Source organism: Poecilia reticulata, linkage group LG3, assembly GCF_000633615.1.
Source record: "Poecilia reticulata strain Guanapo linkage group LG3, Guppy_female_1.0+MT, whole genome shotgun sequence".
NCBI lineage: Eukaryota > Metazoa > Chordata > Actinopteri > Cyprinodontiformes > Poeciliidae > Poecilia > Poecilia reticulata.
Window position 1 is genome coordinate 10,130,729 of NC_024333.1, and position 15,919 is coordinate 10,146,647.

General features: G+C 39.8%; 2 protein-coding genes across 3 annotated transcripts; one reads left to right on the forward strand and one right to left on the reverse strand.

Annotated features, from left to right (window-relative positions):
- The first annotated feature begins 436 nt into the window (after nt 1-436).
- Nucleotides 437-7,407, forward strand: LOC103462047 (UPF0469 protein KIAA0907 homolog). The gene is made up of 14 exons (XM_008404538.2): nt 437-589; nt 1,163-1,430; nt 1,511-1,630; nt 1,721-1,794; nt 2,270-2,322; nt 2,455-2,660; nt 3,154-3,362; nt 3,586-3,646; nt 3,904-3,961; nt 4,155-4,393; nt 5,152-5,256; nt 5,642-5,727; nt 5,805-5,929; nt 6,404-7,407. Exons 1-14 carry the CDS (start codon nt 561-563, stop codon nt 6,532-6,534), a joined length of 1,764 nt encoding a protein of 587 aa, XP_008402760.1. The 5' UTR covers nt 437-560; the 3' UTR covers nt 6,535-7,407.
- fsd2 (fibronectin type III and SPRY domain containing 2) lies at nt 7,401-15,682 on the reverse strand. Of its 2 annotated transcripts, XM_008404539.1 has the most exons (14): nt 15,585-15,682; nt 15,328-15,430; nt 14,850-15,134; nt 14,482-14,577; nt 13,509-13,742; nt 13,344-13,366; nt 12,993-13,114; nt 12,444-12,608; nt 12,209-12,343; nt 11,090-11,243; nt 10,406-10,539; nt 9,196-9,328; nt 8,922-9,098; nt 7,401-7,793 (listed from the first exon to the last, which is right to left on the reverse strand). In XM_008404539.1, exons 3-14 carry the CDS (start codon nt 15,099-15,101, stop codon nt 7,544-7,546), a joined length of 1,875 nt encoding a protein of 624 aa, XP_008402761.1. In that variant the 5' UTR covers nt 15,102-15,134; nt 15,328-15,430; nt 15,585-15,682; the 3' UTR covers nt 7,401-7,543. The 2 variants fall into 2 exon arrangements, with proteins under 2 accessions (XP_008402761.1, XP_017159418.1); XM_017303929.1 differs by lacking the exon at nt 15,585-15,682 and having other exon boundaries at nt 15,328-15,577.
- Between the last annotated feature and the right edge of the window lie 237 nt (nt 15,683-15,919).

A 15,919-nucleotide genomic window follows, 5' to 3' on the forward strand; every position in this document is an offset into this window, starting at 1 on the left:
TATATGAAGTGAACAATATAAAGGTGCATCAATCCAACCTTATTCTTCAAAACTGTTTTTGAATTTGAATATAAATGCACTGATCTAACCCTTCAATTTTTATTTTGAGCTGTATGATTTCTCTTTTCCAACTAGACACATTAAAAGGGATTTAAGAGGTGGCATTTTCAGTAGTACAGAAAAACAAAACGTTTTCATTATGATATATTATCTTAAATATGAGCTTTTATGAGACTTCTTTTCTTTGCAGTGACCTAAGTTGTATAAGTTTTGCTGTGGAAGGCGGAATAAGTTTAACCTGGTTCACTGTGTGACATTTGGGCCCCGTACAGCTCTGTCTGTCGACTCATCGATCTTACCTCTGTGTGTACAGTGGCGCGCAGATTGTTCCAGACTGACGTTACGTAACATAAAAAACAGCCCAACTTCCGTCAGATCAGACTTTGCGACAAAGTCGTCAGAGGAAACAGTCGGCGACGTCGGACTGATGGCTGCGGTCGTTCAACATTATCTATATTAGAGACATTTTAAAAAACATTTATATTTTCCGGGGTCGTGCTATGTCTTCGGGAATGACAGGACAAACGCCGTGAGTATTACCTTATTTTGGAGATAACTCGAGGAACGAGCTCACAAGCCGAGGCCGTGTTAGCCATGTCTTGCTACGCTAACGCTAGTTGCTGCGTTAGCTGCCTAATAGCTTCTTGGCCTAGTAGTAAAAGTTGGCTCAGGTAGTATTTGTGTGACTTATTTTGACTGAAATCAAAATATATAACCGATATCTTAGGATTAATTCTACTTGCTACTATAAAAATTTATTGTTGGTCTCTCGGTGGTTTAAACAGTTTAAACTAGAATCGTAAATCGGCGTTAGCTAACCCAACATTAGCTTCAGCGTCTGTGGAATGCTAAATTGCTTATATTGTTTTCTTTATATTTCGGAAGGTAAGGAAATAATTTATTGCTGAGAGATACACATTTGGTCAAATATAAACTGCCTTAATGTAAAATATTAGTGGTGAACTACATTAGAGATCGGAGAAAGGAAAGGGATGGTGAAAACATGAACGTGAGCTTAACTCTGCATTGTATGAAGTGTCTTCGTTTAACTGTTGTACTTTTTTGTGTCCGTATGTTTTTTTTTTTTGTTTTTTTTTTCCAGCTGCCTAACAAGTCGCTGGGATCAACCAGCACAACCTAAAAAGAATGTGGATGTGCAGCAACAGAAGAGTATTGGCAATGCCACGCTCCCCGTCGCCTTCCCCGGGGTTGTCGGCTCCACCGGGTCTCACAGCCGAGCCTCTCAGGCACCAGAGGCAGAAGAAACGCCAACAGGGGGAGTTGAGAAAGCAGCAGCCATGGCTGCTAAAATAAATGCCATGTTGATGGCAAAGGGAAAACTTTTAACTCCTCCACCATTACTTCCAAAGGTGCATAGTTAAAAAAAAATAAAAAATCTGGAAGGAAGTCTTTTTCTGTTTTTGCAATACTAATACTTTGTTTTATTAAGAAACCCCCAAGTATCCCTGTTCCAACCCCTGTAGAAGAAATGGTGGTCACAGAGGTCGACATAAATGACGTACCGCTGAACTGCAGAGAACTTCTTACTAAAGGAAAAACACAAGAGGAGGTAAGTGAAAAACTGGCATTAAACACAAAAAACAAACTTTTTTATGTATATATATATTTATAACATTTAATTTCTTCTTCTGTTTTTCAGATCAGGTTATGTAGTGGAGCCGTTGTCTCAACTAAAGGTCTTTACATGCCTGAAATTGAAAAAGGAGCGGGAGGGTATGTTGCACAGGGAATGTAATGTTTTATTTTCCATGACTAGTTCTTCAGACTTCTGACATTTTTAACAATTTCTTTAAAAAAACAAACAAAAAGAATTTGTGATGGGATAATATTTTTTTAAGCGGAGTGGAAGTTTTGAGAGAGTGAAACAAGAAATAACACCTGAGACATTAATAATTTGATTTATGTATGAGATAATATAGGAAATATATGCTGTATTTGAACTTTAACTTTACTGTATTGTCATAGTTTGTCATGCAGTCTTTTTTTTTATTTTTCCAAACAATTGAGATTTGTATGCAATACATCTCCAAAACCTTTGTAATATCTTACTAGATGTCAAGTGGAAGTGTAGAAATGTTTAATTTTTTTTATTTTTCAGTGAAAATTTTTTATTTTGTGCACATTGGACTTATGGGAAAAGTGTTTAGTGCAAATGTTTCCCTAACATTTGTGATCTAATGCCTTTCAGACAAAGACCTTTGTATTTACATGTTCAGGGAAAAACACAAGAGCAAGTCAATAGTAAGTAGGATTTTTATATATTTTTTTCAATTAGGAAATTTGATATTGTTTTTGAAAGATTCATAAGGCACCTGTCAGTTTTTTTTTTTTTCTCATCTCACATTTTTTGTTCTTTTTCCTTTGGGATATCAGAAGCTGTGATGAGAATAAAGGAGATAATTTCTGAAGATGTGATAAGAGCCTCAGCAGCGTCCGGAGGACAGCAGGTTCCTGTGATCCCACCACTCACTCTTTACCCTCAGCCTCCTCGGCCCGTCATTCCCACTCCTGTGCCACGTTTGCCCAACGCAAACTCTGTGCCGGGCCAGGGACATCGACCAGCAGCTCCTCATACAGGGGTGGGTAAACCTCCTATTTCTGTTGTGGTTCAAACAACAAGGCTTCCCTCTGGTTAAATACCCAGAGTTAACACACTCTTACTTGTGTTTTTATGTTTTCACGCTGTTGCGTCGATGGAAAATATACAGATCGCAACAGGGATATTTCTGTTAAGATGAAACATCTTTTAGATCAGTGAACAAGAAAAAAATCAAAAATGATAAACAATCAAAAGCCATTAATGTACTAGGCTCAAGATGTATTTCTAGCTAATTTTTATAGACTCAAGCAGACCTTTTAACGGAGGTAAAGAAAGTGAGGCAAATGGAGTTTGTTGCCTTCACTGAAACTCGCCTCCAAAATGAACCAGCAGAGAGAATATCCTTGGTTTGGAGTGAAAAACCTTGGATAGCTGCATTTGCTTACAAAGCCTCTTAAATTTATAGAAAAAAATATTTATCTAGTGTAACTGGACATAATTATTGACACTGTTATTCTTCTAATGTTCCCCAGAGTTTTGTGCACACTAAAATCTTTGTGGGCCTGGACCAAGCGTTGCCCTCGTTCAGCGTGAAGGAAAAGGTCGAGGGTCCAGCCGGTTCGTACCTGAGTCACATCCAGACCGAGACGGGGGCTCGAGTCTTCCTCAGGGGCAAAGGGTCCGGTTACATTGAACAGGCATCCAAACGAGAGTCTTTTGAGCCTCTTTATGTCTACATCAGGTATGTTCACTTCCCATAAAACCTTTCAGGCGTAGCGTGAAGGATTTCCCTCTCTAAATGAAACAAATTGTAATCAACGTCGTCTGGTTTCGGTTAAGGCAATGAGCAGCTAATGCGCCTGCTTGCACTGGAGTCATAAAATGTCTTTTTGTTTTGCTGTCTGTGAGTCCCTTATTGAGTCTGCTTCGTTCTAGTCCAACAAAAGCTCTTTTGTGTGTCGCAGCCACCCGAATGCAGCCGGATTAGAGTCTGCTAAGAAACTCACAGAGAGTCTGCTTGAAACTGTAAGTTCACCATGTCACCATGTAGACAATTGGAGAATATATTCGGAGGTACAAGAAGGTGAAACTACTGAAGCGTATAGTTTCCACTGATACCCACCTCCAAAATCAATGTGGTAGTGTGAACCGCCTGATCTCGAGTCTTGGATCTTGAGTGCTCTGCACCTACCCACAGACTCATTACTGACAACAGATTAGTACAATCTCTGTGAAACTTGTCGCTCTTGAGTTATTTTTATTTTTCATCTTTTATTCATTAGGTGAGAGCTGAACATGCCCAAATGGGGTCAGTGTACTCAGCCACAGGCGCAACACAGCGTAAGTATTATTATTATTATTACTGCTACTGGGCAAATTCCAACAAGTTTATCCAATATCAGATACTGGTTGGCTGCATTGTTCTTGTGATTAGAGAATATTCCCATGGCATCATTAGTGGTTGAGCAATAAGTTGAGTTGGTAAGCCATACTCCATTTATTTCAAAATTAACATTCTACAATTTCATTTCAGCATACGCAGCACATGGATTTTCAACTAATAGCAGTTACTCTAGCCAGGGGTCCTGGTATAACTACCCAGCAAATGGGTATGCTGGCGGCTATGCAGCGTATCCAGGAGCCGGTGGTTACTGGAGTAATGCAAATGGCCCCCCAAGTCAATCTAACCTGTCGACAACCCCATCTCCATCTTCTCAGGCAATGATTCAGTATCCAGTGTGTCCTAGGAAACCACATCCCTTTCTTGTCCAGGTAACTCACACATCGATATCTTTTATGTCTAGATTTTTTCCAGTGTTTACGTTTCGGTCACATCAGTTTTCTTCTGTACGTTTTACCAGATCCCTACATATCTACACATTTGCATTGCAGGAAATTAGAACGTGATTATTAATTTTGTTTAGTAATTCAGTTCAAAAAGTGAAACTTCCACATAATGTAGATTACATTCGGTGTTTATATTCCAAGCCTTTATTTCTGTTAATGTGGAAGATTACAGCCTACAGCTGGTAATAAAAAACATCAATTTTCTCTGTAAATTGCAATCGGTTAAAATGGATTTTGATAGCAGGAATGTTGGCTTACTCAAAAGTATCTCCATGCACGTCAGCCTAAATGATGGGGGACATTTTTGTAGTTTTCTATGTTGATTGTGCACCTTGTGGTGCAATGAGCAGCAGCAGCCTTTCCTACGAATTTGTAGGCTATGATATGGTAGTAACTTTACATCCTGTATCTAAAGATATATTGGTAAGGGTATTTATTTGATGATGTAGACTTTTATTTTATTGGCTGTAATCAGTAATCATCAAAATTAAGAGAAATTAACCCTTGACACCCTATATGTCACTTTCTGTCATTAATCTATTTTAATTACTCAAAACGAGATTCCAGTTTCAGATCGAAATGCACTTCACATGAATAAAGACGAAATGTATAAAACCGTGTGTGTGTTACAAGGCTTTGAACACACACTGCAGTGTACATATGTTGGTTGTGCTCTACTTAAGGATCCGGGCAGCAGTGAGACAGTGGAGCCTGGAGGATCTTTAAACACCCCCCCTGACTCAGGAAGTCCCAAAGATCACTTCCAGGAGGGGGCTAAGGACGAACAGGTTAGCTGGAGCGCTGGTGACTCTACGCATCAGTTAAAGCTCATTCTGGTCGTACTCAAGTTTTGGATCAGTTTGGGTTTCATGAGGATGTCTGAAGCTTCGCATCTGGAAACTCAATGCCGTTTCACTTGAAGTTTTTAGATCGTCTCATACATTTTTTTTATTTTTTCTTTTTCATACCTTTTGTACAACACACCTTTCTTGATATATTATTTTAACAAATTAGCCATTCCAGATAACATACTGTTTGCACTCTCCATAAACACGAGTGAAGTAGAATAATTGATCATAGATAAGTTTTGATTTGGAACAATATTTGTTACTCTTTGCAATTACTGTTTCATAAACAACATTTTTCTAAAGTGATGCATGACTTCCTCTGCAGCCTGCCAGCTGCTCTCCAGAGGGTCCTGCTCACCTGGAGTCCACCCTTCCTTCATCCAGCGTAGGAGAGGAGAAAGTTGTAGAAAGGTTGGATTTCTACAGATGGTCTCTCAGGTTTCCTTCAAGTTGATTTTGGGACAATGTTGACGTTCGTATCCCTTCAGGATATTGATGCCTCCTCCTCCATCGCCGTTTGTGGCTCCTCCCCCCATTACGCGCAAGAGGCCGAGGGACGCCGCCGCGCCAGAAGCCCCGGCCAGCCCGCCCCCCGCCGCCCCCGCGTCAACGGGTATGCACTTCTTCTCTTCCGATGTACTCAGAGAGCCTGAGAGCTCAGACGTTTACTTCTGTGGAGTTGCGTGTTGCATGTCGTAGCATCTCCCCCCATGGATCAATGGGGGAGGAGTGGAGACCTGTTTGAAGCGCAACACTGCTGGAACTCACTAACGTGCTCTTCTTGTATATGTTTTTTGTCTTTCCCTTGTTCTCTCTCTCAACATGTTTCTCCTGGACGTGCCTGTAATGGATGTGTGCTGTGCTGCCGTTTGATTTTGATATCTTCCCTTCCCCCCCCACGGCTCTGGATCAAATCAACTCAAAAACCACGCCTTATGTGGGGCTCCTCACTGGGTTTCCATTTGGTTTTGTTCTCTCTCTCTCTCTTTGCTCGCCCACCCTCCCCTCCCCCTTTTCTCCCCGATGTCTCCCACCTTTCCCCCCTTTTTTTTTTCTCTCTTTTTCTCCATTTTTTTTGTAATTACAGGTGTTGAGGAAGAGGTGTCGGTGAAGAAGACTAAAGTGAGCGTTGATACTTCTGGGCTCGTGCCCTACGGCGGAGATTCCTCAGATGAAGAGGATGAGAGGACACACAGCAGTAAGACAGAAAACCTATAACGTCTGTCATCCCCCCACTGTCCGAGATTTTTACAGACCAGAAGTTTTAACTCTCACCATATCGACACAATGAAAGGAGAAGTCTGCCCTGAAATAACCATACCAGCATTTTTATACATTTTACCTCCTCTTTTTTTTTCTTTGGTTTATCTTTTTATCCTTCCTTAAACAGGTTTTCACTTTGTTTTGGCTCTTACCAAAATTCAGGTAAAACTTTCCGTACATACAAATAAACCTAAACCTGACGGGTTTAAAACGGTGACGTACAGTATGTGGTATATTGATTAAAGTGTGTAAATTCCCAAATTGTAGTGCTTTACTAGTCTAAACAGAGGTTCTTATTTCCTTTGTCCATCCATGTTTAAGTTTAGGTTTTTGTTGTTTGTTTCCAGATGCTCTTGCACAAGTAAGGTTAAACTTGTTTAGAAATATCTTTTAGTCTAAAATACTTTTTAAGCTGATGTAAATACAGAAGCTAACAACCAGGTGCTTGTAGTCAAATGTCATTTGAGCTTTTGTAAAAAATGCAACTTTTTTTCACTTTAATCTGACTCTAAATGTTGCCCTCATCAGCTTTTAACACAGAACAAATGGTATTAAATCCCAGTCATTACACACGTCTCTAAGTATGGAGGTACACAGGGCGGACTTCTCTAACATGTGAATACAGTTGTTTAATAAAGAGAAACTTTCTTGTTTTTTTCCCCTCCAACTTTTGTTAATAAAGTCCCATTTTGAGCGTCGACATCTGGCCTTGCTGCAATCACAGATTGTCTAAATACATATAAACTTCAGTGAAACCTTTTTCTCATCTTGGAAAATGGTGTATGCCTGTTCCCATGGAATACTATAATAAAACAACTTCAGAAAGTATATTGTTTTTATTGACTCGTTTCTGTCTGAACATTCACACTAAATGTTTTTTTTTTTGTAACATTTAATGTCACTATAATGCAAACTGAGGTTAATTATTAGTTCCGTTTATGACATTGTTGACACCGACTTCCTGTCAGATGAAGGTGTAGTCAGGAGCCTGTATGCCATTATGTACAGTAAGCGCTCCTGGGTTGTCCAGGCTGAAACAGGGGTGGACGTAATTGTGAAAGTGACAGTGGAAGGTGTGCAGATGTTGCTCCAGATTAGCATTGAAGAAGCTCAGAGTTCCCCTGTCGTAGTCGAGAGCCACTCCGATGCGCACCGGATGCACTGTGATCCTCAAGTCTGGAGTCCAGCCATTATGCAGGAACTCGTATTTATGTCTAAAAGTAAAGAGGACAATGCGATATTAGAAGGAAGAGTTCTGTTTTCTCTCTCATGTGGCTGGCCGCCTGCCTCTGGAAAAAAACACAAGACCGAGCCAACAACTGATATCCGAATGGCTGCCGATGAAAGAAAATAAGAAATGTGACTTAAAAGTTTGCGTAGGCAGAATGAACAAGCTGCCCGCAATGGGGAATCGCATTTGAAGCTCGTTTGATATGAATGACTCGATAAATGTGACAAACGGCCTGACTTGTATCAAATACAGTTGCTATAGAAACGCATGACAAGATATTTCATGGTAGTTCCTTTGAGCTCAGGCTTTCACAGGGCTGATGCACGTTTTTGTATTTTGCTTAGGAAAGGGAATTTTAAATGCTAAAAATACAATCCTGGCCCAGTTTCCAGGATCTGCAGTAATGGTCTTGTGAAGGATCAGCACGTTAATGCTGATGGTGGATGAAAACAAATCTGCTCGGGCTTTTGTACTGTTGAAACGAGAGCCAGTTTAATTTTCCTCTGCTTGTGCTGCAGTTGGAAAATTGTTGTGCTTCGAAAATTGATCAGATTGCAAATTAAGAGCCCAGATAAAAGTAAGGAATACATTCTGAGCAGACTATTGTTTTACACTTAAACATGCCACTAAAGCACCTGGTATGCACAGTGGTGGAAAAAATACAAAATCTACAAAAATCTGTGGACAAGAAATATAAATTTGAAAAAAACTGACAAATACTGCTAGTCTCACTTAAATGGATAAAATCACGTTAGTTGGTTCAGAAGCACATGATGAACTGCGTGACTCGGCATTCTTAAATGATCTACAGAAAATTCCTGCTACTGTTATGGGTTTAACTTTTATGATGCGTCCGTTCAAGGAGGAAACCCAGCTCTCTTGAGAAAAACATGAGGGCTAACCTAATGTTAGGACAAAGACCAGGACTTGTGCAGTTGAGTCTAAATGTAATTATTTGGACACCAGAACAAAGGAAATGTTTGACTTAAGCCAAACAGCAATTCAGAAAACAAGCATCAAACTAAGAACATTTCTTGATTTAACCAAAATGCAATCAGTGACCTAGTTTTCCCGTGGATATAAGGAGACACTGGAGTTGTGCACCGTTTACCTGGACGGGGTGCGAATGTGTCTCATACACCAGGAGCTACTGTTGGCACCGAGGTACGCGTCCCTCTCCGTGTCTTCGTACACAACTCCGACACGAAACTCGGTCTCATCGTCCACCTCGACTTCCCAGTAATGCCGGCCTCGCACTGGAATCAGATCCCCCAAAACGGCTACGCATCTGTACAAAAGCACACACATGTATACTTAAAATTAAAGGTTCAGCTGGATGTTTCAATGACGCTTTGTCGCACTAAGCAGCTGCTGGGACACTTCACCTTGTGAAAGTGTTGTCCTCAAAAGCCATTGCAGTTATGGGCAACTCCTCGTCTCCATAGAATATAGTGAAGCCATCTTCTGACATGGAGAGACAGGGATGAGCGGTGTCCTCCAGAAGGTAGAAGAAGGTGCCTGTTCAGTCATCGCATAACACATGGGATTTCTTGTTAGGATATCTACAAACTTGAGGCTCCATTTCCAAACAAGGCCACTATAACTGACTGTGTTTTCTATTGGATCTATTTTAAAATGCCTTGTTTTAGCACTGCCTATCCAATAGAGTTTCATTTCATGGAGTGCTAGATTGAGATGTAACCTAACATAGCAACTTGATGGCAGATGGACAGAATTTATAGCTAAATAATTCTGCTTGGGCTTGAGCTCACAAAACATTTTATGGATACAATTTTTTAAACAAATGTAGTTTTTTTCTGTGTTTGCCAAACTGATTTCAACTTCTGATCAATTAAGCATATTTTTCAGGTATTATATTCTTCATAATGGCTTCCCATTCTGCTGGTAAAAGGGTGTAGTGAATAGTTTATCCCAAGCCATTTCACCGTATGGCTTAGAATAAACTATTTAAAAGTGACAAGAGGAAGAAAATGCCCATTAAAAAAAAAAAAAAAACCTTTCAATTCAGAAAACCTTTATAGATTCAACAAAACACGTTATCATACAGTCAATTTGGTTTCCCATTGACTTTACCAGGTAACTACAGGTTTTGTCCAATAGATAAACCGAATAGAAGCAACTTGTGTATTGAAGCAATGTTGTCTGAATTCTTCTGTGATTCTGTGGGAAAAGTTCAGGGTTCTTGGGGGCCCCCTAGTGGTGCGTTGGGCCTGTGCAGCAGCTTGGTTCACTTATACTCTGGGTTGACCAAACCTTCTATGCAAAATAGCAAACGGTTCAACTGTTCTGCTGGAATCTATAAAATATTAGTGAGAAAAATCTTTAAATAAAGAATAGAAACCACATAAATGAAAAACACAAAAATGCAATGATGTTAAGTGCAACATCTTAACAGTTTTTTTTTGTTAAGATGTTTGGCAGTTTATTAGTATATATATACATCTATATATATAGATATATATATATATTTAGATATATATATCTATATATATATACGGTAAATAAATAGCTCAGAGTATTGTGTCCTCTACTAGTCAAAATAACTCAAAGATTTTCAGCAAGATTTGTTTTTACCAGTTGTGGAGATGGTTATAGCATCACTCTTGTCACTCGGACCTCCAATGTTGACCGCTCTTACAGAGATGAGGTATTGTCGCCCTGCCTGCAGCTGGATCAGACACTGACAGGTGGGCACGGCTACTATAGACCTAGACACAACACATGAAGGGAAAAAATAAATAAAATTTTTCTTTCTTAAATCAAGTTCAAATCAAAGGTCACTTTTTGAGTAGTTGCTTTTTACAGCCAGGTAAAATTTACTACACCTCATCCTTTGTAAAACACCAAATGAGTAAATTCAGCGCTGTAATCTGGAGCTTTAAATAGTTTGTATTTTTGCAGCAAGCTGATGAAAAATAAGAAATGATGAAGTGTGAGGACACACTTCCAGCTGAGGCAAACACTGCTGCAGGAGCTGAAGCTAAGAATAGATTTTCTAGGACAGAGAATGTCTTGATTCAGCAGCTCTATAACCAAGGGACCTGGAAAAATCCCAGGCATGCACAACCCTGGCTCTATATGAAGACGATACAACAACAGGCCTCGTGTCTACCAAAGCACATGAAGAGTCCCAATACCTCAGGGAGCAGTATATTGCAAACCTGACACCTTAAGCAATTTTTTTCCCATTTTTCTTAAGAAATCATTACATAATCATTGAGTAAGACTGAGGTGGTGTATAAATAGCTCGGTTCTTACTCGGTAATGTTGCTCTCTGTGCCAACAGTTCCCGTCTCACTGAGCTCCACGGTGTAGGAGTCTACAGGGTTGGTGTTCCCTGACTCCCATCGGATCAGAGCAGCTTCTGGGCAGCTGCTGCACTCCCTCTGCTTGATCACAGGAGGCGACGGCACTACGGAGACACGATTTGGGCTTTCATTTATAGGGTCAAGCCTCTTGAGTACTTGCAACTGAAGTTATACAAAAAACAAAAAAAAAAAAACAACTTGTATACAAATGCAACAATCTTGCTTTTAAAATCTAAGAAATCCTCAAAACTATTCAACCAACTGAATATAATTCTTTATCAGAGCACAAATTAGAAAACTAGATGTTATCTCAGGCACAACTGATGTCAACAATGAGATATTTTTATTATTTGGATTGGGTTTGTGAGACTGAACACTTTGTTCATGGCAACGTCTCACTGAGTGTTAAAAATATGACCAAGTTCAAGAAATTCAGAGAAAAAGTTTAAGGGGTGCTATTATGTATTTTCCAGACACATAGTGCCATTTATAGCACAATCAAGTAACTATGTTACCTTCAGTTGTTATAAAAATGTTATATAAATCAAATATGAATTTTAATTTGCAATTTCACGTCCCTTTTTTAAGAAGCTCCTGCTCCACTATAACTTGGTTTCAGGACAAGATGTCCTGGTAAATATTAGAATGCAAGAACAATGATTGTCTTGAACTCTCATGAGTTGGGGATTTGAAAAAGGCAGGTACAGCACACAAGTCCAGAAATAATAGTGAACTGGAGGCCCTTGTGTATGAGCAGCAGGCACAGAGTCCTCAGGAAAGCTGCCAGAACCTGGTGCCTAGCTATAAATCCCATTTGCAGCAGGCCAGAACAGCAAAAGGCTGCTCTATTAAGTGCAAAATACTCTCTTCATAAACTGGTTGAGTAATTTGGAGACTGCAGTTTTCATTGAAAGTGTCATTTTCTATCTAATTCGAAGAAAGCACTTATAATAGCACATGGAACTACAGTTTTGTTTAATTTGCCAATAAATCTAATTTGCAGCGGCGGGTGAGTGATTCTCGGTGCACCTATAGATAGTGTTGTTAGAACAGTGTGGCACTAAATTACCTGTCATATACAAGGCCTTCTCACTCGCTGGGCTGATGCCTGTCGTGTTGGTAGCCGTCACCCAGAGCTCATATTGAGCATTGGGGAGCAAGTCTGTCACAGTGCAATGGGTCTCCTTCACTTTTATCTTGCTTTCTGGAAAAAAACCCACATCCATTTAGTTGGACTGTTGCTGAAATATATAAACAACAATTCCACAACACTATATTTGTAATGGTGTCATCATCCAGTGTACCCTGCGGTGCACAGGTACTGTCTGCAGGCGTGTCCTCCAGCACCGGTCGGTAGTAAAGCTCGTAGTACTCCACCGTGTCGTCGGAGAATAAGCTCCAGCACACATGCAGGGAGGTCTGGGTGGCCGAGTTGGGCAGCTGTGGGTTGATCACTGGTGCAGACGGAGCTGTTTGTGTGACGCAAATACACAAGTCAGTCCACGGTTGTTATCAAGACACCAACCAAAAAACACACGTGTCAAAATAGCTTCATCTAGTAAACTTTAGTTAATTTAAATGAGCAGTACCACTTTTGCCAAGAAGAAAGCTCAAGTATCCAGTCAGGGAATTCCTACAAGCTTGTTGCTAAGGAAAACTTTAAAAACAAAAATATTAGTAAAGGTGTATATTTCAATCGGTCCGCATAATTTTTTTATGCAGGAGATACGGGCATGTTTGATGGGATGTGTATATTGTGTGGGCAATCTCTGTATCACAGAGTTTCCTATGTTGCACATTATTCCAATATCCTTGTGATTTACTTCAATAGGTGATTCATTTATGATTCAGACCTGGCACAACATTGATGGAGTCCATCATTGTTTTCACGTCTGACAGATCGGCCAGCGGCGTGCTGAATTCAAGACTCGTCGACAGCGAGGGGTCGATGTCCTCCTTGGCAAACTCCTCGACTCTAGTGAAGCATACAGATCGTTCTGGTAAATTACAAGATTTAAAACAAAGATGAATGTTCAAGCGTCATGCCATCTGGATCACACATGTGCACGAACATTAAAATAAAGCAACACCAATAAAGAGTTTATATGTTGGCTTTGTGCTATCGATGCTAGGTCCTCCCAAATCACTCTTCAGTCCCTGCTAGTGTCACAACATGCACACACACAGAGCAGCTTCGTGATTACCTTTTAACGACGGGCATAACTGTCTGTCAACAAAAGTCAAAAGGAATCTATCAAACAGGATTTTATTTTATTTTTTTACATTTACATTTTGAAATATCATAACTGATATGTTTTATTTTGTGTATGAAAAACTAAATAATCTCTAACTAAACCAAGTTGAGCTACCTTTAGGAAAAGCCTCTTGTCCTGGCAGCGGTAAACCTCCTGGGCCGTCTCGATGAGCTCCTTCGAGGTGTCCAGCGCCTGCCCACAGGCCACCAGCTGGTTGTACAGGGACTCCAACTTGCTCTTCTTCTCCTCCTGCAGTCCCGTCTCCCTGTCGTCGTAGCGCTGGGACAACGTCTGCAGTACGTCGTTGTAGTGCTGCTCCAAGTGCTGCTCCTGGCGGCCGAAGTTCTCCTGGACCAACATTCAGGCGATCTGATGCAGTTTTGAGACTGAAAACATTGATCTGCGTGTTCAGTTCTGCTGCTACGTGCACTGAGAGTGGACCAGGGTTTCAAGAAATGAGCCATTTCAAATTCAAAGGCAGACTAGAATATTTAAATTGCTCCCTGGCAAACTTTTAGTCAGTAAGGGTGAATTGTGAAACAGTGCAATGCTGAAATTGGATTCTAATTGGTCAGAAACGAAAAGGGTAATTTCGCAGATATTCAGTCAGTTGCGATAACTTAAATAACACCTACTTCAAAATCTATAACACTGAGATTACAGATTCTATGGAACATAGTTTAGTTTGTAAAAAACAAAGATAGGAATTTTGTTGCATTGAATTGGGTTCAGATGAAAACTGTGATCTAGGAAGACCAGGAGATCAAGAAAGCAGCGGAAGCAACCTGTGGTTTCTGTCACTAATTCACAAACTAAAATGTCAAAACTGGACAACAATCAAATAGTTGTGTTGTAGCAAATCAAACAGAAATAATGTATTTAAATTGTGAGTCAAATCAAATGTCTAGAAATTAAATTTAGATGCTACCATGTCATTTTCCTTAGCAACGCATTTTAACTTGCAACTTCCCAAAGAAAGTCAAACCCAATAATAACATATGAAGCTTTCACTCCCCTAATTTGTTTTTGTTTTTAATCATTTGAGATATCAGTTGCATAAAACTTTCACACATAAGTATAGGTTTACCTCCACAGTGAGAAAGATTTCCTCCAAATGACCAGCAAAGTTCTCCATCTCAGAAACCTTCCCCTGCAGCTGGTTCCTGATGGAGGTGATCTCACCCTGAAAGCAGATGAGACTCAGGGTCCAACACTTTCCTAATTTAATTTTTAAAAAATTGCATAGTAGTTTTTCATTGACATGCAACTGAGAATAAAATGACAGACAGACTATTGTGTTTTTCACAAATTTAAACATCCATTAGTTTTATTGCTACTTTTTTGTTGTTGTCAATTATCTGTGAAAAACTGGTTTAAAGGCAAATTAACCCCGCCCCAAAAAAATTTAAAATGAGTTAACAAATGACATGCTGTTGTGGTGTTAGTGTCCCTCACCTCACATTCTCCCTTCTCAAACACATCATCACGTCCATCTTCTGCCCCGGCGGGGGACGGACAGCTGTCTTCACAGGGTTCGAACCGCAACGACTCATTGGTGTTGACTGAAAACCTCTGGAAGGTCCTTCCTCCAGGCTCTGGAACAACATTGTATGCCTCCATGGTGCTCGACTCTCTGCAGAAGTCCTGCTGCTCGCTCTCTTCTGAGATCACAGCCAGCCTGCCCCCTCTGATGTCATTCAGGTCCATTGAGAGCACTGACTGTGCACAGTGGACAGGGGTCTGCAACATGCACAGGTTGAAGAATAGATTCATTCTGATCATCTTTTTCTAAATTATATAAGCGTGTAGGTCTATGAAAATGTTTAAATATAAATAAATAAGAATTTTAAAATCTGCAATTGTGTTTTAGTGATTTGCTTCCGATAAATAAATTAAACTGGGGGTTATATTGAGCAGTTAATAAAATAATTACCTCAATAATTCACTAAAATAATCTTCTCCGAATAACTGATCCGGGCTTGTTTTTGTGTCCGACAGGCAAACTTTGTGAGGGGGTCCAATCCCGAAAGCTGAGGCTGTGACGAAAATAGAATCAACTCACACTGCTCATATGTCACAACTATTTCAAATATATACGCCAGATTTGTTTCTGTTAAAGAGAATATGCGATCTATATTACACAGAAAGCAGAAAAGTTTTTTTGATATTGTAAAATATAAATGACCATACCGGTATCAGCAGGATTATTTGAGTCGGTAATTTAAGATGGAAATCCCCCAACAGCTGATTTAAAGGTCAAAGTTGAACACAAAACATGGAGTGTTGTGGTGCGTTCATTTAACCTCGTAACTTTTCAACATGAACCTAATGACCACATTTTGATTTGATTTTGACCTAATTTGTGATTTAGTTCCTGTTGATTCCATCTTGAGTTAGTAATATCCTCAAGATGGACATTTGTCTTAGAACCGTTTATTTAAGTTTGCTGTCATTTAGGCTAGAATTTTTATTGCACCTAACTCCTAATTAATAACACAATATCTGTAATTTTTCTGCTTTTTATG